Source organism: Hipposideros armiger, unplaced genomic scaffold (genome assembly GCF_001890085.2).
Source record: "Hipposideros armiger isolate ML-2016 unplaced genomic scaffold, ASM189008v1 scaffold_652, whole genome shotgun sequence".
NCBI lineage: Eukaryota > Metazoa > Chordata > Mammalia > Chiroptera > Hipposideridae > Hipposideros > Hipposideros armiger.
Window position 1 is genome coordinate 547939 of NW_017732002.1, and position 26621 is coordinate 574559.

Here is a 26621-nt window from a genome sequence, read left to right on the forward strand (position 1 = left end):
CTCAGGGCCCCTCCCCTCTTCACACTTGCTTTGCTAGTAATGCTGTATAGTTTTCAACGGAGGTAGTCTAGATCCCCACCCTAGACCCGCTGCCAGCAACTATCCCAAGGTGGAAGGGAGCTGCAAACATAGGTGTGTCCTGAGCCAGGTTACCCTGCTTCCCTGCGCTCACCCCTCAGCTCTAAAATGGGGGCTGTGGTACCCTCACCACTGGTGGCTTGTGAGAGTCCAGGGATAAGGGGGGTGTGAGCCAGCCCCTCAAGGGGGCACAGCGCCTACCCGGTGCAGCTCCTTGCCAGCTGGTCTCCTTTGATGGCAACACTTTGGCCAGCACCCCTCCCAGGCCCACCCCTCAGGCTGAGGGGCACTGGCAAGAGGAAGGAGCAGTCTCTTCCTGATGAAAATGTCCCCTTGGGCTTGTTTGGGGTGTTTTTTCACTTGAATCTGAGTTATCCAAGAAGGCCCAGGTAGGCAGGGAATTTTCCAGGCCGGGATTTTCCTAAAGCCTCCAGGCAGGCTCAACCCGTCTGACATCTCCTCCTGGGTCCAAGCATCCTGCCCGGCAGGCCCAGCCTCTGCTAGGTCAGGGACAGCCAAACCGGTTTGGGAATCAGCCCTGTCGGCTCCGAGGTCCCCGGAGTTCAGTTCCCAGGGTGAGTTCACACGCCTTAAGACTCCTAGCTCCTGCCAACCCGGGAAGCCCTTGGGGAGAGGGGGTGGGAGTGCATGAGTGTTACAGGAGGGAGGGAACAGCCCAGAGGCCCTCCCGGGCTGGGCCGGACCTCAGGACCTGAGATGGCAGGACCTGCCGACCCCTGGGAAGCAGATAGGGCCCAGCAGGTTGGGATGGGCCATGAGCCTCCAAGTGCATCCTGGGCCGACCACCATCAACCTGATCGGTCTTCCCAGCACGTGGGGCCTGAGCATGTGCAGCTCGCAGGGCAGGTGGGAGAGGGACAGGGTCACTTGCAGCCAAAGGGCCAGTAAATGATTCCTCCTTGTTTTGACTTTCTTAACTCACTTAGTGACGGGAGATGACAGAGCAGGGAGCAGAGTGTGGGAATGATCTAGAAAAACTAGAAGCAGCTTAAACTGAGGACAGCGTGCTCCTGGTGCTGGTGGCAGTGCAGTGATCCGGTTGTTTTACAGGAGAGCAAGATTTTCCCCCAAGGAAACCATCTTTGGTTTTATGTTCCAGGGGCCAGCTGACAGTGCCCCCCCCCAGTCCAACCTACACCCTCCAGAAATGACGTTTCCTGTAACTAGGGGGGAAGTCCTAACCCCCCAGCAGCCCCTGCACCTGAGGCTGCAGCATCCTCCCCTCCCAGCCCCCAGCCCTCCTGGGACCTACACCAGCTCTCAGATCTCTCAGGAGCTCCACTCCCACTCTGGGCTCGTGGCCTTAGTAAACGGGACACCTGGGCAAGGTTAGATCTTTGGACCCCCTTCCGCCTGTAGCCCATGCTGGGTGTGGGGCTAGGGGGAATGGAGTCATGGGAGTGTCCAGGCCAGGAGTGAGGGTGGGCAGCTCATCCCACAGCACCTGTAGGATTGAGATGGGGTCAGAGCTGACCTCAGCCTTGAGAGATGTGACCCCACTGTGAGGCCAGGGCTGGTTCATGGGCCCTCGGCACCCACTCTCTCTTATACATAGATCCAGAGGAGGAAGTTGCCCGAGGTCCCACAGGAAGTTGGTAGCAAAGTGGAACAAGAAGCTGAGATGGTGCTGAATCATGGGCGTGGAAGGTGGGCGGGAGTGCAGAGCTGTCTCCTGGGGATGTGCCTGCCCTCAGATATGTGACGTCACAGACGTGGGGGTGACAGGGAAACCATCCTGGACCAGCAGCAGAGCCTCCATCCTGTGGTGTGATTGTGGGTGAATCACCCCTTGGGCCTTGATTTCTGCTTTGTAAAACACAGACAACCTCATCTTTGGCTTCTCACTAGGGGGTAGTGAGGCGCAGAGGGCGCCAGGCAGTTGGGAAAACGAAAGGGCTGTCTGTGTGCCCTCATGATCCCGTTAGCTCCTCACTGTCCGCAGTGGGAGATGCCACCCCATTTCACAGATGTGCATATTGGCCACGATAGGGCAGGAGCCTGGTTTCCTGAGGCCCAGCAGCCACTGCCCCTGGCTCAAGGGCTTCGAGTCACTGCCCCGGGCTCCGGCCTCTCCGTGCTCATGTGCATTCTGTGCTGTTTCCCCCTGGGGGAGAGATGACCTGAAAGAACTGGCAGAGAGGGGGCTCTTTTTTCATTTCTGGGGGCACCCAGCAGAGGTGGGCCTACAGAGGAGGACAGCTGAGGAACAATTCCATGGATAGCTGTGTTCCAGGGGTCACAGGTCAGACCACCCATTCCTGCTGGGAGCATAGGGGTGAGAGCAGGAGCCCTGGCTTTGGCTCTGATCCCCATTCCACCTTCTGCTGGACACACAGGGGATGGGGGCCGAGGCGGGGCCAGGCCTCCCACCCCTTGTTTGTGGGCACTCTGTTGGCCCACTATAGAGAGGATGGCTGCAAAGCCACCCCAGCACCCCACACCCAGGTGCTCTGAGGAGACGGAGTCCACCCAGACTGGCTGCCTGCACTGCGTGGCCTAGGAGCTGATTTAGAAGTGAGCAGCTACCAGGGCTTAGTTTTATGAGGGTCTGGGGTCCTCCTAGTACAGAGCGTCTGGCAGGGAAAGCATTGGATGTGGTTACAGCTGGGTGCTGGCGTGCAGCACTGCCTGCCCAGAGAGCACCCAGTGTGAAGGGGGCACTACAAGGCTGGGCCCAAGGCACGTGAGCATGTGATGTTCTTGGAGATGAGTGAAAGAAATTGTATTTTATTTGAGCAACAGCATGCAGATGAGAGACAGAGAAGCCTCTTAATCCTAAAAAGATATGTGCCCAATGATAACAACAAAATAACAATTTATTCTTATATACTCCTTCCTGTGTGCCAGGGATTATACTAGTATTTTATGTGTATTGTTAGCTTGGTTAATCCTTTTGACAATTTAGGGGGTAGCTTATCATCCCCATTTTACAAAAGGGAAAACCAAAGCACAGAGAGGTTAAGTAACTCACCCAAGTTCACACAGCTGCCGAGTGGCTGAGTTGGGATTTCAGCCTCTGGGAACACAATTGGAAAGGGGTGCTCGGAATGCACTGGTGGAGGAATTCCTCTGGCCGCCTTGCGGAGTATGGGTTGGCAGCAGGCAGATTTGGAGACTGATTGTCATAATTCAGGGGAGAGCAGACATAGCTGCAGAAGGTGTTTAGAACAGGCAAGCAGCACGGGGCAGACTGCAAAGACAGCCTGGCTCCAGGGTCTGTGCCGTTGGCCATTCTGCCGTCAGAAGCGGAAGGTAGTCAGCATCTTAAAGCTTCCAAGTCCCCAGCTGAGACTCTTCGATATGAGACTCACCACCTCTCGCATGTAGTTTAAATTAAAGCTCAGGCCCTCCCTTCATTTTGGAACTCCTGGCACCAGGCCCAAGAGCAGAGGTTCCTTCTGTTGTCTCCTCACCTTACAGATGAGACAGAGAGACTAGCCCAGGCCTGTATGGTCTCAAGCCCCGGCGTCCTCCCCCTTCGCCCTCTGCTCCTGCGCCCTAACCGCTCATCCTCACTGGTCTGAGGTCTAGAACCCTGATCCCCAGAGGCAGGCAGGGGCCCCCACTGTCTCTAACCCCCAGTCTGGCCTGGGCTGGGGAGGCAGGAGGAACAGCAGCGGCACCCCCAGGGAGCCCTGGGTAAGATGCTGTGGGACAGACACCGTTAACGTGAACACCCATGCCAGCCCATGAGCAGAGGAAACTCAGCGTTGCAGCTGGCCTCCCACGTTATGCAAACTGATGTTTCTGTCAGCTGTTTACCTTTCATTCCCCATGTTGGCGTGGCCCACCAATGGCTGTGCGTGTCACGAAACGGGCATCACCTGACTCGGTTATAGATTTTATTTGACAACAGCACCAATCTCTGGACCCATCCATGATAGGATTCCTTTCAGGGCTGATTCTCCTGTGGCGAGGTCCCTGCCCCCAAGGAATGGGGAGCTGCTGGCTGGCAGGCTTACAGGCCACAGGGTGCCAGGTCGCAAGGTATTACCCAGACAGCCTGGGTCTCGGACACAGTGTGCCCAGTGTCTACCGATGCTCCCATCCTTTGCATATTGGGTTATCTACCTGTGATTCATTTCAATCCCTTAGTCACATGTCAGCTGCATAACCGGTGCCAAACACCGTGCTGGATGCCGGGCTAGTAGAAATGAACCCCTCAAATCCCATCATGGCCCTTGGGGCTCCTGCTTTCGCTGTAGAGCATCACAGCCTTCCCCCGGAGAGCAGGGTCGTTCGTTCATTCTGCATCCATTGAGCATCTACCATCCACCAGGCCCTGTGCAGCCTCTGGGGACACAGTTGGAAAGAGGTGATCGGAATGCACTGGTGGAAGAATTCCTCTGGCCGCCTTGCGGAGTATGGGTTGGCAGGAGGCAGGTTTGGAGACTGAGATAAATTAGAGTACGTGATTGTCATAATTCAGGGGAGAGCGGACACGGCTGCAGAAGGTGTTTGGAACAGGCAAGGAGCACGGGACTGACTGCAAAGACAGCCAGGCCTTGATGAGCCGCAGGCTGGACAGCGTTGGGGTGGGGGTGGGGGGATCTTCCTGAGGTGGCCTGAGGTGCTCCTGGGGAATCAGAATGGATATGGGCGCAAGAACGTGCCAGGGAGTAAAGGGGAGGCAGAGGGGAGGAGCCCAGCCTGGATGCCGGGCTCTTCCACCCTGACACCCGAGGCGAGGCCCTCCAGCTGCCCCCATTGGGAAATGGGGCCGCCACACCCTGCTGCTACTTCAGAGGGTCATGTATAGACTTAGTAAGCGGATGGTATGGAAGCATTTGAAAATGTGTCTTCAGTGTTTTCATTGACGGTGAACCTCCCTTGTGTGCTCCCAGGACCTCTTCTGGCCTTGCCCGCCCAGCTCCCCCCCCCTCCCCCAGGGCATGCCCTGAGAGGCCAGTGCTTGGCAGGCTGCCTCCTAGACACCCTGAGCCCTGCCCATCCCTGGGTCTCTAAGCCCCTCCCCTTCTCCTCTCACTCACACACTCACACACACAGAGTTCCTCTGTTCTCCAGCCTTTTAGCAACTGAGATGCTCTTTGATACTTAATACTCCTTTGTTTCATTTGCGTGAGGCATCCCCAGGCTGCAGCACATTTGATAATTCTCCTGCTTGGCCTTTACATCCAAGCTTCTGTACCCTCCTCCCCATGGTCTTTCATCCTCCCCACCCCCCGCTGCTGCTCCCATCTTTTTCTGATGCCCAGACCTTACTGGAAATGAGCATTTCCTGGCCACTTATTGTTGAAACATCCCCCTGCTTGCCTCCATAGGGAACAAAATGTCTTTTTTCCTGTGGCAACGATGGCTACCTCTGATTTCTGGCCCGTTTTCAAGCCTGAGTCCAGCCTGGCAAGGGGCAGCCTCTCACACGTGCCCAATAAGCTCGTCCGCCCCTTTGATGCTCCAACTTTCAGACCTTAGCCTCTGCCTCCCCTCCACCTCCACCTCCAACTGGCTCATTGTCTGCTGGCTCTAAGTCTGGTTTGGAAAAGGCAGCCCCACCCTCCTTACCAGGAGCCCAGGCAGTTCCTATGTCGTGAGTACAGCCTCTTCTGCTGCCTCTCAGATAAGACCAGAGCCCTAGTGCTAGTCCATCTGGTCAGCCCGCCCGGGGCGTGCTCTGCCAGGAGCTGCAGGTACAGTGGCAAATTCAGGGCAGGCCACTGTCCCCAAAGAGGACACATCTGGGACAAGCCAGGTCTGAAACTCCCCGGTGCTCCACTCTAGACCTGCCATCGCTCTTACATCGGATTTTCTTTTTCTTGTCCCTGAAGGACACTGGTGGCTGCTGGCTGCAGTGGGGTCGCCAGGAAGATCCTGGGGCGCAAATGTCCGGTCTCAACTCGCCCTTGGTGCCTTCCCTCAGACCTGTGTCCCGCACCCTTGATTCTTACACCCAGCATGCTCCCATTCCTCTTCCACAGGAGTTCACGCTGCCGTAGCTGTGGCATCCTCCGGTGCAGGGGCCCCCAGACCCATCTACTGGACCCCATTAATAGAAGATGCCCCCCATCCCACCCCACCCCCGCAGTTGTCACACACACACACCACTGTTTTATATACTGCCAGGAAAGAAAAACACACCACCAATCACACCAAGACACATCTACTGTACTGTAAGATGCCTAGCAAAGGCAAATGACCTTAGTTGTTTAAGTCTGTGGTGGGTCTGTAATGGGTGGGTCTGGAATGGAAACCTGTGTGTGTGCCCCCCATGTGACCCCCACCCCCACCCCGGGGCTTCCTGGATAAACTACAGAGATTAGTGCAGGCAGTGGGAGCATGAAAGGTCAACCCTTCATGTCTCCTCCCTGGCTGGAATCCCTCAGGACTGCTGCTTCCCCCATGGACGTGACCTTCTGAAATGTGGCTGTTGAAGCCGGGGCTCTAGACAGTGCCAAGCGAGATGCCTAGGCCTGGGGCTGGGGCTGCTCTGAATCCTGAGAAACCTGCCCACGCCGCCCCCATTCATGATGCTGCCAGTGGCCTGGGGAGCTGTGCGCTGCCCTGTCTCCAGGGAGGCCCTCGGGGACCTCACAGAGGCTAAAATACCTCCCTTCCGGGGCCACAGATGCCTGTCCACTGGCTGAATTGGAGACAGAGCTGCCTCTGAACAGGAAATTGGTTTTTGCTTCCTGTGTCCCAGGCAAAGCAGGCACACAATGTGGTCCTCCTTCTGCCCCTCAGTGCCCGCCTTCGTGGCTCAGAAGGGGCCTCTCTGCAAAGCCAAGGGGACAGATGGCCCTGGTTGTCTGCTCAGGAGTCTGGGGCTTACAGACACTCAGCACCCCACCCTGTGAACTTCCAGAGCTACACGCCTGCCCACTTCATTTGTGTCTGTGCTCTGCCATGTGATCAGAAGTGGACAGAGATGCCAAGGTCCCCCATAACCGCCCTGGTGGTCACTGATCTACCAACCAAGGTCAATAACACCAATTGTCATTTTACCAAACATGTATAGCACCTACTGTGTTGCCTCGAACTTGGCTCACCCTAACAACTGTGAGTGGGGAGCAGAATTACCACCACCCCATTTTAGAGATGAGGAGACCGAGGCACAGGACGGTTAGAAGAGTTGCTGAAGGTGTCACATGGGTGGCAGAGACAGAGTTCCAGAGTTGGTGCCTTTCCATCTTTCCCAGTGTTATGTGGTGCAGTGGTAGTTACGGGATCGAGGGGCTGCTCTTCTGGGGCTGCTGTGGGTTACAGGGTCCCTTGGTCTTTACCCGCTCCCTGTCCTGTTCTGGCTTCTGCTTGGGTACCCCTGCAGTTGATTGACAACACTCATTTACAGCTCACGTCCACTCTTCAAGGCAGGCAGGTAGGGAAACTGGAACTCCAAACGGTGAAGCAGCCTGTGTGAAATCTCAGCTAGAGACTGAGGGCAGAACACGATTCAAGCCCGTGTGTGGGACTCCAGAGCCTGGCCTTCCCGCTGTTGTCCCCGCCTCTCCTGGGTGCTGTGGCACTGGTGCCCATCAGGGCTGCCTGTGGCGCCTTCTAGAGGGGCGTGGGATGGCTTCCTCCTATTCATGAGGTGCTTTACCACCTGCAGAGAACAGAGCACATTTGCAAATGTCATCGTTGTCGTCTTCATCTCCCCCCCCACACACACACACACACACAATGCTTTCAGGGTCTCCATGCTTACTATGCGGCAGATGTTGTTTTAAGCACTTTATAGGTGTCAGTGTCACTTAACCATCACAATAATCCTAAGGAGTGAGCATTAGTTTTATGCCCATTTAACAGATCAACAAACCGAGGCCCAGAGAACTTCTGTAATTTGCTCTAAGGTCATGTAGTTCTAAGTGTTGGAACCCAGATTTATCGGGGTGAGTGGTGCTCATAGGATGAGGTGAAGGGTGGCCTCAGTGGCTGCCCAGGCAGTAGAGGGACACTCCTGACCCTGCCTGCTCAGCTGAGGATGGCTAGTGTCCCCCTGAAATTCTTCCCATCCCTCCCACCCCATCCTGGGACTCTTAATGCCTGGTACTGCTTTCTACTTCCAGAGCCTGTGCTCAATGGTCTTTTTTCATGCCCTTCCCCGAGTGCCCAGAGCGAAGACATGCAGGACCAACAAGGCATGCAGGCAGGACCTGCCTCATCAGACAGAGCAAGCTCAGCTCAGCTGTGTATAGACACCAGACCCAGACACACACACAGCCACCCACCCCACTGTCTCTGTGCCTGTGTAATCCCCTACCTGCCTCCGTCTGTCGGTCCTCCTCATTCAGACAATGCCCAGACTCCCTTTTTGACTGCAAATTCCTACGTGTTGTCATTAACCAGCGTTTGCCTCGGAATAGCCTGTGTTGGTTTGCACCATGCTGAGAGCATGCCTTGGGCCTGCCTGCCATGTAGCCTCTCTCCGTGTGTCTGCCACCCTGGCCTGTGCTTGCCGGTCACTCAGGCCAAGAGAGAGTCTGGCGGGCAGTGCTTCCTCACTTCCCGTCTTTTCCCTCTTGGTTTTAGGAACGTGGCTGTCCTGGCATCTGTGTTGTGCCATGGCTGCCTAATACACACATCCCATCTGCTCACAGCATCCCAGGCTCTGCTACGCCACCAGCCTGCCTTTATTTTATTCTCTTTAAGGAAAATCACTCCAATCGTGATGGGAAGAGGAGGGCTGTCCTTGGTCATGTTGGGGGGTGGCCCGTGACATTGGAAGGAAGGTCTGCATGTCCTCGTGGTGCATCCCATGCCCCCCACGTGTCAGGGCGGCCCCCAGGAGGCACGGAGGCTCAGAGGGCAGTGCGGGCAGGGCAGGCAGCGGGCGCACCATCTGTGGCCGTCCTTTGTGCTGGCAGCCAAGCAGCCCCTCAATTGCTGCGATCCAGCGCCTCGTGTTTGGCGTGCAAATGAGTTTCCAGATGCCCATTGCCCCCCGCACAAGTAGCAGTAACTAGGGGCCTGGCAGAAGAATGGAGCGATCTGGAAATTCATTTCTGTTTGCTCTAGCCTCTCTGAATAGACTGCCTCCCCCCTTCCAGCTGCGGCAGATGTGTGCTGGGCACCCGCTCTGGGGGCCCTTTGCTATGGTTCCTGGGCAGACACATGCTGGGGTGGGAGCTGCTCCTCTCCAGCACTCCCCTCCCTGTGCCGTGGTGGTAAGGTGAGCGGCACGGAGAGGGACAGGATGCATTTTTTTAAGACACAGCTCACCCATCAGCACCCCCCTTCTGGAGAGAGAAACAGGTGTCCTTTTGGGAGTAGGCACAGGCTGGATTTTGGCCCCCGTGTGCCTCCTTAGTCAGCACCTTTGCACACCACACAAGCTGAACAGATGTACCCAGTAGCCCAGGTGGGACCCCTCACCACCCCGCCCTGTTCCTGCCCTTCCCTTGCCCTTGGCCCCCACCTAGCTACTGGAAAAGTGGGAACCTCCCTTCCAGCCAGCTCCCAGCAGAACTGGATGGACGGGGTTCTTCTGCTGGTCCCGAAAGCTTTCTCCTGGCTTCTGCCCACTCAGTGAGGGGCAGGAAAGAACCTGCTTCTCTCCAAGGTGCCAGTCCCCACTTGCTCCCCACTGGCTGGCCTGGACCATGGGCAGGGTAGAGACTGGCAGGTTTCCTAGCCCTGCCCTTCTGGGCCTCAGGCTGACAGAGGACCCTACCCAGGACCTGGGAGGGTTGAAGTGGCAGCCCTGCCCAGCCACTCCAGGGCATTGTGTACCTGGGCCTCTTCCCCTAGTGCTGGCTGAACGAGGCCTGAATGGTGCCTCCTAGAATCGGAGGTGCTGGAAACCATGCCACTTGGTTTTGCCTTCTGGAGGGTTTCATCTCCTTCCCCACATTCTGGTCCAGCCTTGGGCTCCATCGCCAGGGTGTGAGACAAGGACACCATCGTGTCTCTGCCCCTCCCTGGTTGTGGTTACTGTGAGCTAGTGACTTCGCCTGCCTGAGCCTCAGTCTGCTCACCTGTAGAATGGACATCACAGCTGAAGTCCTGGGTCACGCGGGGCAGATCCGAGGAAAGGATGCAGAAGTATGTTGCACAGCATCCAGCTGGGATGCCCTGGAAATGAGGGAGTAGGGCCCTGCGTGCAGGCAAGTGGCTGAGCTGTGCTGGGTTCAAAAGGCCCTTGGCTGCTTGACCGGGTTGAATACTTCCAGAAGAACTATCAGATCAGCCTGGCGGAAATAGTCATAGCAGGAGTGGGGCATTAGCTAGCGTGCGGTCACCCCTTTTTGCTTCTCAGTCTCAGTGGTTCCCCCGTCTGCCCCTCCCCCTGGGAGGAAGGCAGGGCAAGAATCATTGCAAGCTGAGGCCCAGAGAGGGTCTGTGAGCTCCTTAGGGTCACACAGCAAAGTGGTGACAGCCTCGCCTTCCCGACTCCCCACTCTCTCCCCAAACCTTGGCTACTTTAGAAGGACTGGCTGGACACTCTGACCTTGAGGGTGTTTTTGGCCCCAGGTGGCTACATTGGGACAGTGAAGGATGAAAGAAAATCGTACTTTCCCCCAGTACCCAGTAAATTCTAGCTGCTTTTCTCTTGGTGTCTAAGACCTTGCTAAGCTTGACTGTGGAGGGGTCTCGAGCGCTCCTGCTTTTGGTGCCTCTGACAGACTCCAGCTTAGCCCCCACCCCACCCCTAAGCAACCCTCTGCCCTGGAAATCCTTGGTTCTCCCAAGCATTGTGGGGAGGAGTTTCAGGGAGAACCTTGCAGGCACTCCTGGGATCACCAACAGGCTCCGGGAAGCCTCTGGATTTTGTTTAAACCTTGTGATTTTGGCCCCACCTATGGGCAGAAGCCATGTCAAGCTGCTTGTCCAGAGTCCAGGGGGTGGGCTTCACTGAAAGTCTGGGGGTGGCCAGCAGTTCCTAAACTCACCCGACGCGAGGTCTTTGTTTGGCCCTCCCTGGTCTCCCCTTGGCGTCGTCTCTGCCATCCCCTCCATCGTCTTGACTCTCCTCTTTGCTGTTAAAATCAGCCCTCTTCTGACCTGCGCCTACAGCGACAGAAGCTTTTCAGCCCTCCTTCGGAGGTGTTTGTCCCACTTGACAGATGGGAACACTGAGGCCTCCTGAGCAGGCTTAGTGACTCTCCAGGTGTCACACAAAAGTGGGAGCAACGCCAGGGTTGGTAACACCCATTCTGGCAGGATGAGATTGGGGCAGGTGTGTCAGGGGTGCTGGCCAAGGTTCCCAGTGACCATCCTGTCCTTCCTTGTAGCCCTGCTGTCCTCCTGGTGCGAGGAGCTTGGTCGCCTGCTGCTGCTCCGACATCAGAAAAGCCGCCAGAGCGACCCCCCCGGGAAACTCCCCATGCAGCCTCCCCTCAACTCCATGAGCTCCATGAAACCCACTCTGTCGCACAGGTGAGTGGGCATGTGCCCCCAGGACCGGGCCGAGGATTGCTTGGGTGGGCGCTGGGTAGCCAGCCCTCAGACCCCAGATCTCCTTGGAAATGCCCCTCCGGTGGAGAAGTTGGGTGGAGGCCTCTGAGCAACTGTGGGGATGTTACGTTTTCTAAAGTGCAGCTGTTGTTTAAATCCTTCGGGGTGAGCACTGCTTCTCCCCCATCAAAACAGAGGTAGAAAGCACTGGCCTTAGCCAGCCTGACTGCTTGGTCCCTTGGGGGGGGGCCATCTCTTCTTCGGGCTCCAGGCTTCTGGCGGACAGTTAGCGGTCCTGACCCGGGGCTTGCCCTCTCCTGCGTAGTGCCTTGGGCACACCCAGAGGTGCCTGGGGCTGGAAGGGGCTCAGGAGGGTCACGAGGCTGCTGGTCCCACCCCCGGATGGGGACAGAGCCAGCCCAGGCGGGAGTCAAGTGAGGCTGGGTTAGTCAGCACAGGGGCGGGGCTCCCCGAAGCCCGGGGTCACAGGCAGGAATGGGCTTGCCAGGGGCCACCAGGCACCAAGGAACTGATCAGTCCACCCTGCAGTAGCCTCAGAGGAGCACATGGTCAGGACCAGCAAGGCCCCCGGTTAATTGTCTCACTGGTTCTTTGCCGAGCTGGGGGTGCTCGCTCCTAGCTCTCTGCAGGCTAACCCTGGAACAACAGAGCTTGTCATACTGTCTGCTTTCCCCACGCGGGTCCCCACTGATGACCAGGAGGAGCTTTGCAGTCAGAGCTTGGCTCATTACCCAGCCTGACTGAGGTACCCGCAGTCCAGAGCTCACTGCAGGAGACCTGGGTCGCACCATTGAGGCGCTGCCCGGAAGTAGGGTGCTGACCATGCTTTATAAATCGAATTAGAGGCTACTGACTCTCAGATCCAGAAGGGACTTCAGAGCTCCTGGAGTCCAGTGCCCTGCCCGGGTGGGATGGTCCTGACACATGGCTCCCTGCCTACGTCAGAAGCACTCTGCAGGGGCGGCCCTTTGCCAGGTCTCTGCTGAGTTCAGCTAAAGGCACGAGACTGTTCAGTCCTAGGGTTAAACAAAGGGTGTCCATACTCTAGGGCCTGAATCCCGTTCATTGGGGAAATAGGGTTCAGTGAGGCAAAATTGGGAGCTGGCAGATCGAGGCAAGGTTAGGGCTGGGTGACAGGCAAGCTTGACCTCGGTTCAGAAGGAGGAAGGTGGCCGTGCTGTCAGGAGGCTGCTCAGAGGACAGCTTGAAGAACGCAGGTTTGGACTACATAGATGAGTTGAAAATTCGCTTTAAAGTGAATCCACACAGTTCAAACCCACGTTGTTCATGGGTCAACTATACTTTCACAGGTAGGAAGCTATTCTCACCATCATTCTCCACAACCGTATTGAGTGAGGAGTGACTTGGAGAAAGCAAGCTCCTTTTGCGTTTTCATTAAGGAGACGTTGAGTTTGGGGGCCCTGGGATATTCAGGATTTGGTGCTCAGAGGTACCCAGCTATTTAAAGACTCAGATCTATGTCTGAAGGCTCCGAGGACAAGCAAACAGGAGAGGGTGAGGGAGACCCGGAAATGTGAAGCCCCAGGCTGTTTTGGGGGGATTCTGTAACTGTTGGATTGCTGTAGTTCAAGCATCCTGGTCACATCCATTACAGGCTGTGAGTTGGGGCCTGTTCCTCCAGGCAAAGCTCATGACCCCTTGAGCCACTGGGCACGTGGTGGCACTTATCACCATGAGGAAAAGAATCAGGCTACTGCAGCCCTGTGGTGTCCCTGAGGGTGACAGTGGTCAGGAGGAGTTCTGAGTACCCACGTGCTTGGGTAGAACTTTAGGGTTTGTGGAGCAGTGTTTGGACTGGCTCCCTGTTGGGTCCTGACCACGGAGATGTAGGTGGGTGCCGTCCTCGCCACCACAGAGCACTGCACAAGAGAAGAGAGGCCAGCCCAGGGCAGGAAGGGGCTCGGGCCTGCTGCCAGGCAGCAGGACCCCTTCCTGGTCCCTGCAGTGGCCTGGACTTAATGCCAACAAATAATTCTGCCTTCCGCTCCCAGATTTTTTTCTTTTTTACACATTTTTAATGCTTTAAATATTTATTTTCTTTCTTTTTTTTTTTTTAAAGATTTTATTGGGGAATTGGGGGAGGGGAACAGAGAAGTTGCTGTCCTTTTGTTCTTCAGTCTAGTTGTGGAGGACATTGCTTTACTGGCCCATGTTGGTATTATCATTGCACTCTTCCTGGGTGAGGCAGATCGGTCACCGGCCTCTGGACGGCTGCTCATGGCAGCTCATGGCAACTCACGAAAGTACATACCAGCTGCCTGCCGGCCAGCCCCACTGCAGCCTAAGCTATCGCCAGCGACTCACAGCAGCCCAGCTCCAGGTCGAGCTGTTGTTCAGCATCTTAGCTGCAGAGGGCAGTGTCACTGGCCCTCATGTGGGATCCGAACCGGGGCCCTCCTGCTCAGAGCTGGCGTCCCAAGCCAACTCTTAACCAACACGCCACTTGGCCAGCTCTCCTTTTTTTTTTTTTTTTTTTTTTAAATTAAAGTTTATTGGGATGACAACAGTTAGTAAAGTTATATAGGTTTCAGGTGTATAATTCTGTAATACATCATCTGTATATCACATTGTGTGTTCACCACCCAGAGTCAGTTCTCCTTTCATCACCATATATATTTGATTGCTCCCAGATTTTTAATGAGTGGATAAAAAAGCCATTTGCGATTAGCACATTGTCCGTATGCAAATCAGTGCTGTAAGGTAATTAAAATCCTAATAAATTTTGTTTAGACTCTTAATTTAATTACAATCAAAGCCTGCAATTGCTGGGAAAGATTCTGAGACCAAGGGGTGCCACCCTTCCTTTTCTAGGTGAATGGTTTGCAGCCCCCAGAGGAGAGGCTTCTGGGTGGGGCCCTGGCACTCCCCTCTGCAGAAGGTTGGGGCACAGCCCTGGAGGCAAGCTGCCAGGCATCAAGTTTCAACTATGCCATCTTCTAGCTGGGTGATTTGGGGGCAGTTCCCTAACCTCTCTGTGCCTCGGTTTCCTCTGCTGTAGAAGTAGAAAAACAGCAGTGCCGGACTTACAACATGCTCGTTACCAGACCTGGCACACAGGGAGCCCCACGGATTAGTTGTGATTCCCTCAACCTCAGCCTGGTGCTGTCCGACTCTGATGTGGTCATTTGTGGTCAGCTAACAAAGAAGTGGTTAGTTAGAACTGACCCCCCCCCCTCCTTCCCTTGGTCACATCACACCACCTTCACACTTCATTTTTAACTCTTTTTGCACACCTGTACCTACAGCTCAGTTTGTAATCCACCCTTCTTCCTTCTTGCCCCCAGAAAAATTTTTTTTAAAAAAACAATGAAAAAGGGGTTGAAGGACCCATAAATTCCTACTCCATCAACTCCAGATTGCCAAGATGCAAGGATCTTTTCGTTTCCTCCTTCCTATTGAAAAAATTTAAAACCCTCTAATATGCATGCAGTTAGCTGCACAAGTTCCCCTCTAAGTTTCACTGCAGGGAGGAGAGGAAGCAGGCCCCAGTAATTGTGATGATGGAGAGTACTGCTAATGGTTCCCCTAAATTGAAGAGGGTGGGAGCTTCAGCTCTGCATTGGCTTGTGTTGCGGTAGTGGTAACACTGCAGCCTTGCACGGAGATGGGACCAATATAGCCGGATCAGGGACATTCATTAGGGTCTGACAATGCCCTTAATCGGAATTTGTTATTTCTCCCAAATAAAGTGGCTGTTAGAAGTGCAAGGGGAGAAATAACTCATCCCCCCCTCCTCTTCCCTCTGTAAATGTCTGTAGAAACTGCAACAGGAGGTGCCCAGGAGCCAGGAATCATCCCTCCGTCTTCCTGGGCTTTACTCATTTCCCCACGTTTAGCAAACATCGGTCACTACCCATGGAGCTTGCAGACATGAAAGCTGTCTAACTGCAGTGTGAAGAGCTCTTTATCAAACATATGAAAAATGTGCTGAGGGAACTGAGGAACGATGCCCCTGGTTCTGCTTAGGAGAGTCACAAAAGGGAGCATGCAGGATACTTCAGAGGGCTTTGAAGTATAGCTAGTTCGCGAGCTAGAGAAGCAAGAGTGAGGAAAGCCTCAGAGGCTTGGAAGATAAGCAGGAGTGATAACAACACCCCATCCCCGTTGACAGCATATTTGCAAAACTTCTAAGCACCATCATTGTCTCATCAAGTAAATATGGATATCTATATGGCAGTCAGGCTGGAGAAATGGAGAGAAACATGTAAATACAGTTGAGCGGGGGCTGTCAGGCACTGTGCTAAACGTTACTTGTATTTGTATGTTTTATCCTAGAAGAGCATTAGTCCCACTTTACAGATGAAAAAATTGGGACTGACTTGAGTAACATGTCCCAGATCATAGAAATCATCAGTGGCAAAGCCAAGACTCCCCAAAGAGACCAAGTTCAGAGCCCAGATAGCTAAGCCCTCCCTCTGCCATTTGAATATGACCCTCAAAAATGTGTAGTTGGGGTCCCTTTATATTTGCCACACTGAGTCTAGGTCATAGCTGGTGATTTGATGTATAGTGTAGTGGGGTTTTTTTCCCCCTGGGACACTATTTGGGTTTTCTCTGCAGCCAGTCTTCAAGGCCAATCTCTACATATGTTCTGTCTCTTCATGCTGATTGGATTCCCAAAGGTGACTTCCCTGAGAACACCCGAGAAACTCTACTCCTTTTGGAGTTCTTATGGGCTTCTGATCACCTTTGGAGCACATGCTCCCTTGTGACGTAGACATCTTTGTACAGGGAAGTGCTACCTAATTGGACCCTTGCTCCCTGAGATGGTGGGACGTGGTCAGGCCCACCTGGCAGCCTGGCCCTTGATGAGCTCTGGGACCCTCTGAGCCTCAGCTCCTATGAGATGCTTCTGTTGAGGCCACTTATAGGGATTAAACGAGTTTTTAGATGAAAGTCACTTCACATAGTTCCTGGCATCTGGAAGCCACTCAATAAATCATAACAGCAGCCAGCAGTTTTAGGGTGCCCAAGGTATGCTGGACATGGTCATTTTGCCGTACACGTTTGAGCTCGCTTAATCCTCATGACAATCTCTAAGAGAGGGACTAGTACCATGCCCTTCTGATGAGGCACTGAAACACAGAGAGAATGAGTAATGGCTTCATTAGCTGTCCTCTGTCCCTCTCCCTGGAGGGCAGGACCTCCCACTTCCTGGGTGCAAGTGCCCATGTAGTCACAAGCACGCTGTAGGTGGTCAGCCATCAGACTTAATGCGTGGCCACGTGTGTTCATTCTCAGGCAGCCCTCTGAGGACCAGCACGAAGGGTGCTGTTTCTCCCTGGAAGTTTGGTTAGCAAGGGCTCCTTAGCTTTATAGGTGTGTGAAGGCATCTTTGTTGCAGGCACAGGGAGCCTGAGAACTCAGGGCTCCTGGGGCAGGAGGGCGCATTCAGACCCCAGGAACATGAGGAGCAAGTGGACCTCAGGCCAATGGACATGGCAAGGGCTTCCTGGAGGAAGTGTCCTTTGGAAGAACCTGGAAAGAATGAGTGGCATTTTTCAGGGTGGAGACGAAGCATCCCAGGCAGAGAAGAGGTGCAGAGGTGGGAGAGCAGCTGCCCCCGTGTTAGAAGGCGATTGGCAGGAGAACCCCACTGAGATTCCATGAGGATTCTGGCACTGGTGCTTCTGTAGGTGGAATAGGATTCTTGGGGCAGCTGTGGCTGGACAGGACTATGGCTGGGGGCAGCTTGTGGCCTGAGGCTGGGTCATGCTGGATTGAAGGTGTACAGAGCTGGGCAGAATTCCTGAGAGTAGGGTTCTCAGATCCTAGGGGTTCTAGCCTCCCTCTGAGCTGCAGCCAGGTATGATGGACAAGAAGAGGGATGTAGTTCCCAGTGCGTGGCCCTGAAACGCCAGGGACTAAGACCTCGGCTGAGCACATCTGCTGGTTAAATAGTACTTACCAGAGGAGGGAAGGGGGCCTTAGGACACCCCCCACAGGCCTCTAGGTCTTCTCTTCATCATCCTGGGCCCCCTCCCACCTTGGCAGTGCCCAGACGCCTGGCTTGTCCTTGACCCTTGGGCATAGGGAGCTGGGCAGGCTCCCAGTGGTGATGTCTGAGTCTGGGCAGGGCCGACTGCCACGCCTGTGGGGGCGAGAGTCTTTGCTGCTATAGCAGGAGCTGTCTCCCCAAGAGATGAGTCACAGCCCTGTCGCTGCGGCTGCCACTTCTGCTTCTGCAGCAGGTGTGAGTGGAGGCGAGCAAGTCCCTGAGACCGCCTCTGTGTGTGTGTGCCCATCTCTTCCCCCCTGTGTGCATAGCAACATGGCAGCGGGACCATGTGCGTGTACACATAGGTGTCCCCCATACACACGCGTGCACACCGGTGTGCACCTGGGCTCTGGGGCAAGCCTTCCCACCAGATAGCAGGATGCCCAGTTTGGGAACATTGGTTAAGTTTGCTTCTCACTGAGTTTGAGGTGGTGGGGGTGAAACAGGAAGGAGCCGTTTCCGCCCACAAGGCCCACCCACGGAGTGGCAAGCAGTTGGAGCTTGTTTGTGGGCCTGTGAAGTATCCTGGTGTGTGTGGAGGGGGAGGGGGGGGAACCCTCCCCACCCCCTCCTGAGGTGGTAAGGCAGCAGCTGCTTGGCCCTGGGCTCAGAAGGGGCCCTACTGGGCCCTGGGGCTCCCAGGGGGCTTGACTTCCTGAACCTGCCAGGCCTCAGAAGTGGTAGTCAGCCTGAAGGGTTGATGGGAGCTTGTGGGGCAGTTCTGGGGAGAAAGGACAGACCCTGTCTTGTGCTCTGTGCAGTTGCTGGGAGTCCTGGATTCAATCCAAGTCCATCTAGGACAAGGGCCCCACAGGAGAGCTAGTGTCCAGGGGTCTCCTCTTTGTTGTTCAGAACCGTAGCCTGTATGGCCTTCCTTTGAGACTCTGGAGTGCCAGCCTTGGGACCAGGCAGTGCCCATGGTCCCCTGTGACCTCCCTGGGAGAACAGCGCTTCTTCCAGCCTAGCTGCTCTGAGGAGCGGGCTCACTGCTTGCTTTGCTGTGCGTCTCCGCCCCACTGGGCTCCCAAGTCCCCAGTCAGCCTCCCCAGATGCACAGTGCAAGTTGCCTGTCACCTTTGGCCTGTGCCTCTGGGCCTCACCCCCTTTCTGAGGACACACATCACGTCTAGCCGACAGGGGGCAGGCAGAAGGACTGGGTTCCCTGAGGACAGCTCTTCTCCCCCCAGTTCTAGGCCTGCTGTTTCCCCTCAGCAGTCATGAGGAGTGCTAAAGTCACTTTCCCGTTGAGAAAACCTTTTTGTCTGCATTCTCCTTTCTCAGCCCCATCAGGTTTATGCCACCCAGGCCTATGTTATTCAAACCTACTTGCCCCACAGTGAAGACATATATTCCACTGTGACCCAGGGTACCTGTATACCTGTATATGAAATCAAGGCGTCAGTTCAGGGATAATATTCGTCCTTGCTTTCTTTTATTCCCTCTTTTTTCCCTTCACGCTGGTTTGATGTCGTGACCTGCTCATGTTTGATGACCAGCATCTTGAAAACAGAGTGGGTGTTGGGGGAGGGAGGGTGCCGTTCTTATGCCGATTTTTGTAAACGAGGAGACAGTGAGTCAGGTTTGGGAACATGCACCAGGGCCCTGAGCCAGGAAAGGACAGGTCCAGGACTTGTACCCAGAGTCCCAAAAAAAGCCAGGGTAAGAGGAAAAGGGAGTAGAGTGGGGTTGCTCTTATACCAGGAGGTTGGGGCAGGCCCCTGCAGTGAAGTGACTTCTGAGCAGAGACAGAAGGAAGCCCAGGGCTGGCCAGGCAGGGAGGGTATCCCGGCAAAGGGAGAGCCAGCCGTAGCATGGCTCACAGTGGTACAGTTCTGCCCTCCAGCCTGACCACCTCTGCAGGGTGCCCACCCAGCTCAACCCATACTGCCGAGGGCTCTGCCCAGGAAGGAACAGGTGCGAGACCAAGCCCCCCAGCTCCCCTCCGTGCCTGTGGTGCAGGACAGGCCCCCCTCCTGGAAGTTCTGACCTCCACCCCCGGTCTCCCCAGACTCTGGGGCCTGGACTGGATGCTCAGCTGAGGTACAAGTTCTCCAGGTATAAGTGAAGGTCTCTGCCTCCTGCTGACTTCCTGTGGTGAAGGCACAAGCCAGACAGAGGCACAAGATGCTCTCTTCCCATGCTGCCCTCCTCCACAGCGCCCCCTCCCCCGGTACCCAGCAGTGCTACTTGTAGGCCTCCCCCACATCGGCCTGCCGTGGGTTGAGGTGGGACCACAGATGTGGGCCCTCTGCTTTTCTGCCCTTACTGAGGCCGTGTCTGGGATTTTATCTCAGTGCGAGGTGCTGGAGCGTCTGTAAGGACGAGGCAGCCCCAGCCCGGCAATCCCGGCGGCCGGAACCCCTCCAGCCCCTTTTGGAGCCGTGCCCTGCTCCTCTCCCCAGGGTCTGCCAGACCTCACTCTCCACCTGCACCATGCAGCTAATAGGAAGCCATTTTTGAGCACTTGCTGAGTGCAGGGCAGGGCGTGGGATCTAAGGTTAAGTTCTGGCTTCTGATGTTTGGGGGTTCCCCGGGAGATGTCACCAAACAAGCTGGATACTGCTGGGCCTAGCAAGGCGACTGGGAAGACATGGGAACGGCCGAGGGAGCTCGAGGACAGGTGGGAGCCAAGGCGGGAAGCAGGGTGGGTGGCATCAGGGTGAACCTTCTGCAGTGTGAGTTTGAACTTTGCCTTGTAAACACGAGCCACTGAAGGCCGCTGATTGTGACCAGTGTCTTAGGTGCTGGAGGGAGGTTGCCTGGTGGGGTGGGGCGCACACACGAGACTAGGGTGGGAGCAGGGAGGCAGCGCGTCAGGTAGGCCTGTGCCTGCGGTCTGGAGTTGGGAAGAGTGACAGAAGGAAGGCTCTTCCAGAGGCCTCATCAGCTGGGCAAGGCTGCCAGCCTGCCCTGAGGGTTTGGGAGGAAGGGGTAAGGGCCGACACTCGGACTGCGGGCCTTCCTACCTTTTCTGAGAAGGGACTGGGACGTCCGGAGGGGAAGTTGGTGCCGGGAGCGAGGGCTCTTTCTGGAGAGCCACTTGGTCAGAGCGTGGTTGAAGGAGGGGCTTAGGTTGAGCCTGTAGGTCTCTCTTCTTCCTCCTCCATAGCGTGGCCTGTGGACTCTGGGCTAAGGTGAGACAGACAGCCATGGGGGTGACACCACCAGGGGGAGAGGTGGTCACTCTTGCACCGTCTATCTCCCTGCAAGGTGCCCCTGTTCTGTACTGGACGCTGTGCCAGGCCCGGGGTATCCAGAGATGCCGAGGCTTGGCTGGAAGCCGCAGAGCGTGGTGGGGTGATAGGGCATGCCTCCATCTGAGTCTGTGTCTGCAGACCCTGAGGAGCCCCCCTGTCTCTCTGCAGTGATGGGTCATTCCCCTATGACCCTGTCCCTTGGCAGCAGAACACCAACCAGCCTCCCGGCTCCCTCTCCGTGGTCACCACGGTTTGGGGAGTGACCAACACATCCCAGAGCCAGGTAAGAGCCTGTCCTGCCCCCGGCCACGGCCCCTCCCAGGTGGGACCATCTCTCGAGCCCTGGGGCCCTCGGGTCATCATGCCACGCCACCCCTTCCTGCTCCCCAGGCTCACACCTCCACCCAGAATGGGTCCACGTCTGCCTTCTGGGGGGCAACAGCTGGCCCTTGGGCACTGCCCCATCCCAGGGCCTCCCCAGGGGAATGGCTTTCACCTGACAGATAGCAAGAGGTTCTTCTCTAACCCATGTTTACTTTGGTTGGATAAACAGAAGAACTTCCTGAGTGTGTTAATGGCCTCAGGGCTCCAACGTCTGGGGTCTTGGACCTGGATGACCTGGGTTAAATTTCAGCAAAATGTTGAGCCTAAACTGTGACAAGCTCCTAGTCAACCCTGCCCCCCACTCCTGTGCGTGCCTCTGTCCTCCACTCCTTCCTCCTCTCCCCCACCCCGCTCGGCCTCTGCCACAGGGAAGGCTCAGGGTTGGCTGCTGCCCGGGAGGGAACCACTGGGCGCACCTGTGGTCTTGGGCCACATGGGCCCCTTGGCCAGGACCCTGCTGCCTTCCGTTGCTGGCAGGTTTGCTTCTCTGCCCTCACCGAGCAGCCATCCAGGGCCTTTGTGTGGCTGACACTGGACATCCAGGGAGGGAGGGCTCAGGTCCAGTGCTTGCCACCTGCCACCCGATACGGGCACAGCCTCACCTCATTCCCGCACTGGCTAAGGTTCTCCTTTACTACACTGCTTGCTTCCAGGCTGGGTTACCCCCTCTAATCATTTGTACACTTCGGGAACAATAAATGACCCCCATTTTTTTCTCCTTTTCCTCTCTCTTCCTCCCTCTGCGTCACTTTCTCCACTGCCCCCCCTTCTCCTTTTTCCTCTCCATGTCATTTGTGGTACCCACTTGGGTGGCAACCACTCTCTCTACCCACAGGTCCTCGGGAACCCTATGGCCAATGCCAACAACCCCATGAATCCAGGCGGCAACCCCATGGCATCGGGCATGACCACCAGCAACCCCGGCCTCAACTCCCCCCAGTTTGCTGGGCAGCAGCAGCAGTTCTCGGCCAAGGCTGGCCCCGCACAGCCATACATCCAGCCGGGCATGTACGGCCGGCCCAACTACCCCGGCAGCGGGGGCTTCGGGGCCAGGTGAGCAGGGCTGGCCAGGGCAGCCGCCTTGAGAAGCCGTGGGCAGCCCTACTTTTCCGCCATCCAGGCAGAAGAGTTCGATTTAAATCCCGGCACCATGCTTTCTGGCCTGCGAAGTGTGAGCAAGCCCTGGCACTTATGTCATCTTCAGTTGTCCCATCATTTGAAGGGACAGAATCATTCCCATTGTTGCGGCCAGTGCTCCCCAGCACTGCAGTAGTTGGGTGGTATTTTGATAGCCGTCAGGCCCATGGGGATAGAAGGATTACATTCCTCAAAAAGACCCTTCTCCTTGTATTTTTATAAGTCGGAGGACGCTGGGACAGCTGGATCAGGGGAGTTCAGTAGAAGTTGCTGATGGCGGGGGAGCTCGGCCCTGCCCTGCTGGTTATAGAGGTCGAGCTGTGCAGAGACTGAGAATCCCCCTATTCAGGAGGAAGGAAGGAAGGGCAAGGAACCCCAGGAAGGCACCCCGGGGATACGGGTGGGGCAGAGTACCCCATGCCTCCTCTTGCCCTGTTCTGTCCAAGATGGCCTCCTTGGCCTTACCCCCCCCCCCAGCTCCCAGACCGACTACAGCCCTGCTGGGTGTCTGTGCAATAGGGCCTGATGGTTAAACACAGGTGCCAGACATACCTGAAGCTGCATCCCCAGCCCACCGTCCACCTTGGGGGGGTCGTGGGCGTGTTGCTCAGGTTCTCTAAGACTTGGAGTCCTCCTCCAGAAAATGGGCTGAGCCAGGAGGCCGAGGTGTAGTAATTTAGTGCACATGAGCATGCATGCCGACCAGCAGCCAGCCAGGGCTCCAGGATCACAGTGGCTTAGTGGTTCATGAAGAGGCGTGAATGGCTGCCAACCCAGAGGAGGCCCCTGTCCCTTCTGGGGTCTGAGGCTAGACACCTCCCCCATCCGTAAGCTGGGTGCAGGATGGCCTGAAACGGCCCCATCCTTCCCCTCCCAGCCCAGGCTTGCTGTGGGGTCATGGTTAGAGTCAGGCCTTCTCTAACTCTTCCCTTCTTTTCTCCCTCACAGTTACCCTGGGGGCCCCAATGCTCCTGCAGGCATGGGCATCCCTCCGCACACCAGGCCGCCTGCTGACTTCACTCAGCCGGCGGCCGCCGCCGCAGCAGCTGCAGTGGCAGCAGCGGCGGCCACGGCCACGGCCACAGCCACGGCCACTGTGGCAGCCTTGCAGGAGACGCAGAATAAGGATATAAACCAGTATGGACCGGTAAGGGCCCCACTACTCCTGGTCCAGCCTCGCTCAGCCATCCAGGCAGACAGGCCCTGGGGAATCAGAGCTGGGGTGTTGGTGCCTGTGGGGCCGTGTGTGCTGAGGGAGCTGATGGTGTCAGGGTGCTTTGGGGTTTTCTTGGAAGCACATGGAGGTCGTGTGTTAGGTAGGATGTGGATGTGTCTGTGGTTGGGTGTGGTATGGGTGGGTGTTTGGGTACGAATGTTTATTCTGCGTGAGTTGGAGGCTCCTGTGTGTCTGCGTATGGGCAGAGAGGATCCATATTGTTCTCTGGGCCCCTAATTACTGAAGAGCCAGCTGAAATAGCCTTGTCACTAGTCTGTCCCCAGGGTGGCCTCTGGCCAATGCTCTCCTAGTTGGCTTGTCTGTGAATTCTGCCCAGTTCCTAGCTCTGCTCCCCTGACCTTCAGAAGAAGGGCCGGGGGAGGGGGGGTTGCTCCCACAGGAGTGCAGGACAGGTGTGGAGGTGGGGATTACAGGATGAAGACAGCAGGGCAGGTGCGCAGAGCTGGGAGCTGGGGCCGCATCAGACTTTGCGGATGGAGTGTGTGTCTCCATTGGCCAAGGACCAAGGGCGGGGCCAGGGCTTCCAGGAAAGGGGCTCCTGCCTCCATCCTCATCCACCTCCATCCTCCCGTGCCCCTCCCGCCCCTGCACCCTCTTCCCCATTTCCTGCCTGCCTCCCTGGAAATGCTGCCTGTGCATTGGAGTGACCGCGCCCCACCCCTTAACACCTCTTGGGCTGCATCTTTCCGGTGGGGCCTGCAGAGGGCAGCAGTGAGCCCAGGAGGCTGGCAGCCCCTAGGGGCCTGGTCACCAGTCGCAGCCACACAGGAAAGTGTCCCCCACCACCACGCCAAGCCCCCCCGCCTCCCCACCCTTCCCTCCCTGCACTTTCAATGCATGTGGCATTTTATTCTTTTTTTTTTTCTTCTTCTCCCGTTGAAGGTCTGTTCCTCTTTCCAGATGGGTCCCACCCAGGCGTATAACAGCCAATTCATGAACCAGCCCGGGCCTCGGGGGCCTGCCTCCATGGGGGGCAGCATGAACCCTGCAAGCATGGCGGCTGGCATGACACCCTCGGGGATGAGTGGCCCTCCCATGGGCATGAACCAGCCCCGGCCACCCGGCATCAGCCCCTTTGGCACGCACGGGCAGCGGATGCCCCAACAGACCTACCCGGGCCCCCGGCCCCAGTCCCTCCCCATTCAGAGCATAAAGAGGCCATACCCAGGAGAGGTGAGTGTGATGACAAGCAGGTGGTGGGCAGGGTGGGAGGAGGGACAACCCTGGGGCTTGAAGACGGGCTGTGCGCAGTACCTTGGAAAGGGCATGGACTGACCCTTGAATTGACTTGAATGAGGAGACATCCACGAAACACTTGACCCTGGGCCAGTGTGGGCAGGCACTTAGCAAGCAGTAGCCTCTGCTAGTGTTTTCTTTTGTCTCAGCGCAGACCTAGCTGGGTCACTTTGGGTAAGGAGCTAAACTTTCATGGATCCACAGTTCTTATACCCGCACGAGGGCTTCTCCCTGTAAATATCTAAATCCTGGGCACATCGGAGACGTGATCAGAAGGCAGGCAGCGTGTTTCTTAGGGCTCATCTCCATCCACAGTCACCTGCTGTGTCAGGAGGAAAATTACCTCTCAGGCTGCCCAGTCAGCTCAGCCAAGGTAACAGAGAAGATTTAGGGAAGTAAAACACCTCTGCCCTCCGGGAACTGAGACTTCAGCAGGAAAGATGAGGTCAAAGCAGGAACCCCCCAATGGAATGATGCATGGCTGGGTATGTGGAACTTTTTATTAGGTCAGAGGAGGACTTCCTGGAGGGGGTGTCACAGGGCCTTCAACTTGGAAAGCAAGTTCGCAGCGAGTGCTCTGTCTGGGTCAGCTGAAGAAGACACAGGGACCCTACAATCCCAACCTGGTGCTCACTGTTCAGGAAGCCTGCCTTGATTTCTCACCCAAACAAAGTCCCTTCCTTAGCAGTTCTCCCAGTAACCTGCTGTGCGGCCATTCTCAAATGGGCTTCTCCCGCTTTGTCTCAGAACTGCGGCCTTCAGCTTGGGCTCACATTGAGTTTGAAGCCCAAAGACCTTAAGTTCCTTGAAGGTCTGTGGGCTTCCTTCCGGTCAGCATCCACCCTAGTTTGGGCTAGAAGATGGCTTGGCCATTGGGGGAGATGTCCTTCATCCGGGAGGGGAGAGGCCAGGGACCTCCACAAATACCCAGGAACCTGGGTCAAGCCCTGACAGTCCTTCAGGTTGGCACCAGTTCAGAGAAGGAAATTGTCTCCTGAGCCTGGCTGTTGTTCTTGGAGGACCTCACGCTGTTGGCCTCACTCCCGTGCACAGCCCCCGTTCGAGTTCTGTGCCCTCTCTCGGCCCCCTCTGTGCTCAGACTCCCTTCATCCCTGCTGGCACATCAGGAGATGTTCACAGAAGAGGCACTGGGATGCCTGACGTTAGTCAGACGTCAGCCCTAAACCTGCGCCAGTGTCATGCTCCCTGGATACCGCTTGCCATAGCAGGGCACACCAAGGCTCTTGATTGTATTTACTAACTCATCCTCCCCCTAGAACACGGATGCTACCCAACTACAAAATGCCCGACTGTGGGCAATGACACTGGGTGGTCACAGCCTGCGAGGCCTGACCCTGCCTGGGAAGACTGGCCTCACTTCTCAATGGCGTGTTCATAGAATCTGTGAATTGTTGGACCCTTAGGGTGGGGACTGGCGTCAGGACACCTGGTCCCTCTCAGGACACCCTTCTCTAGTGTGGTAGGCAAGCCCCAGCCTGCACTGCCACTCTTGCAGTAATGTGATGGGAACCTCACTATCACATAGAGCAGCCACCAGGTCACCACACTGAGTTGGACAGAGTTCTTCGGCACTGACACAGAAATCTCCCATCCTCTGCCCTTTCCCTGACGTCTTTCCTACATTCATTGTGCAAGTATTTATTGAGGGCCTATTCTGTGCAGGACAAGGCCATGTCCTAGACCTCTGAGGCCAGAGGGCCAGAGAAGCAGTTCATAGACAAGGAGTTTCAACAGACAGGGAAGAAGAAACCACTGACTACAGGATGTAATGGCCTGGGGTGTTTGGGGGCAGGTGGCCCTGAGGATCACTTGATCTTTCAGATGGGGAAGGTGGCTCAAGGGTGGAGACCAGCAAGAGCAGAAGTAGTAGCATGCGTCACCTCGCATATCTCCACCATGACCCTGCCCCTCCCCCTCC

General features: G+C 56.1%; 1 protein-coding gene across 8 annotated transcripts in view; it reads left to right on the forward strand.

Moving 5' to 3' along the window:
* ZMIZ1 (zinc finger MIZ-type containing 1) overlaps positions 1-26621 on the forward strand; it is a 233806-nt gene that overhangs the window by 187327 nt on the left and 19858 nt on the right. For 7 of the 8 annotated variants that reach the window (XM_019626021.1, XM_019626027.1, XM_019626023.1 and 4 more), the window contains 5 exons: positions 11289-11433; positions 20857-20971; positions 21908-22125; positions 23158-23356; positions 24329-24619. In XM_019626021.1, the coding sequence (XP_019481566.1) occupies positions 11289-11433; positions 20857-20971; positions 21908-22125; positions 23158-23356; positions 24329-24619 (968 nt within the window). The remainder of the gene's footprint in view (positions 1-11288; positions 11434-20856; positions 20972-21907; positions 22126-23157; positions 23357-24328; positions 24620-26621) is intronic. The other variant, XM_019626025.1, reaches the window with a different exon arrangement.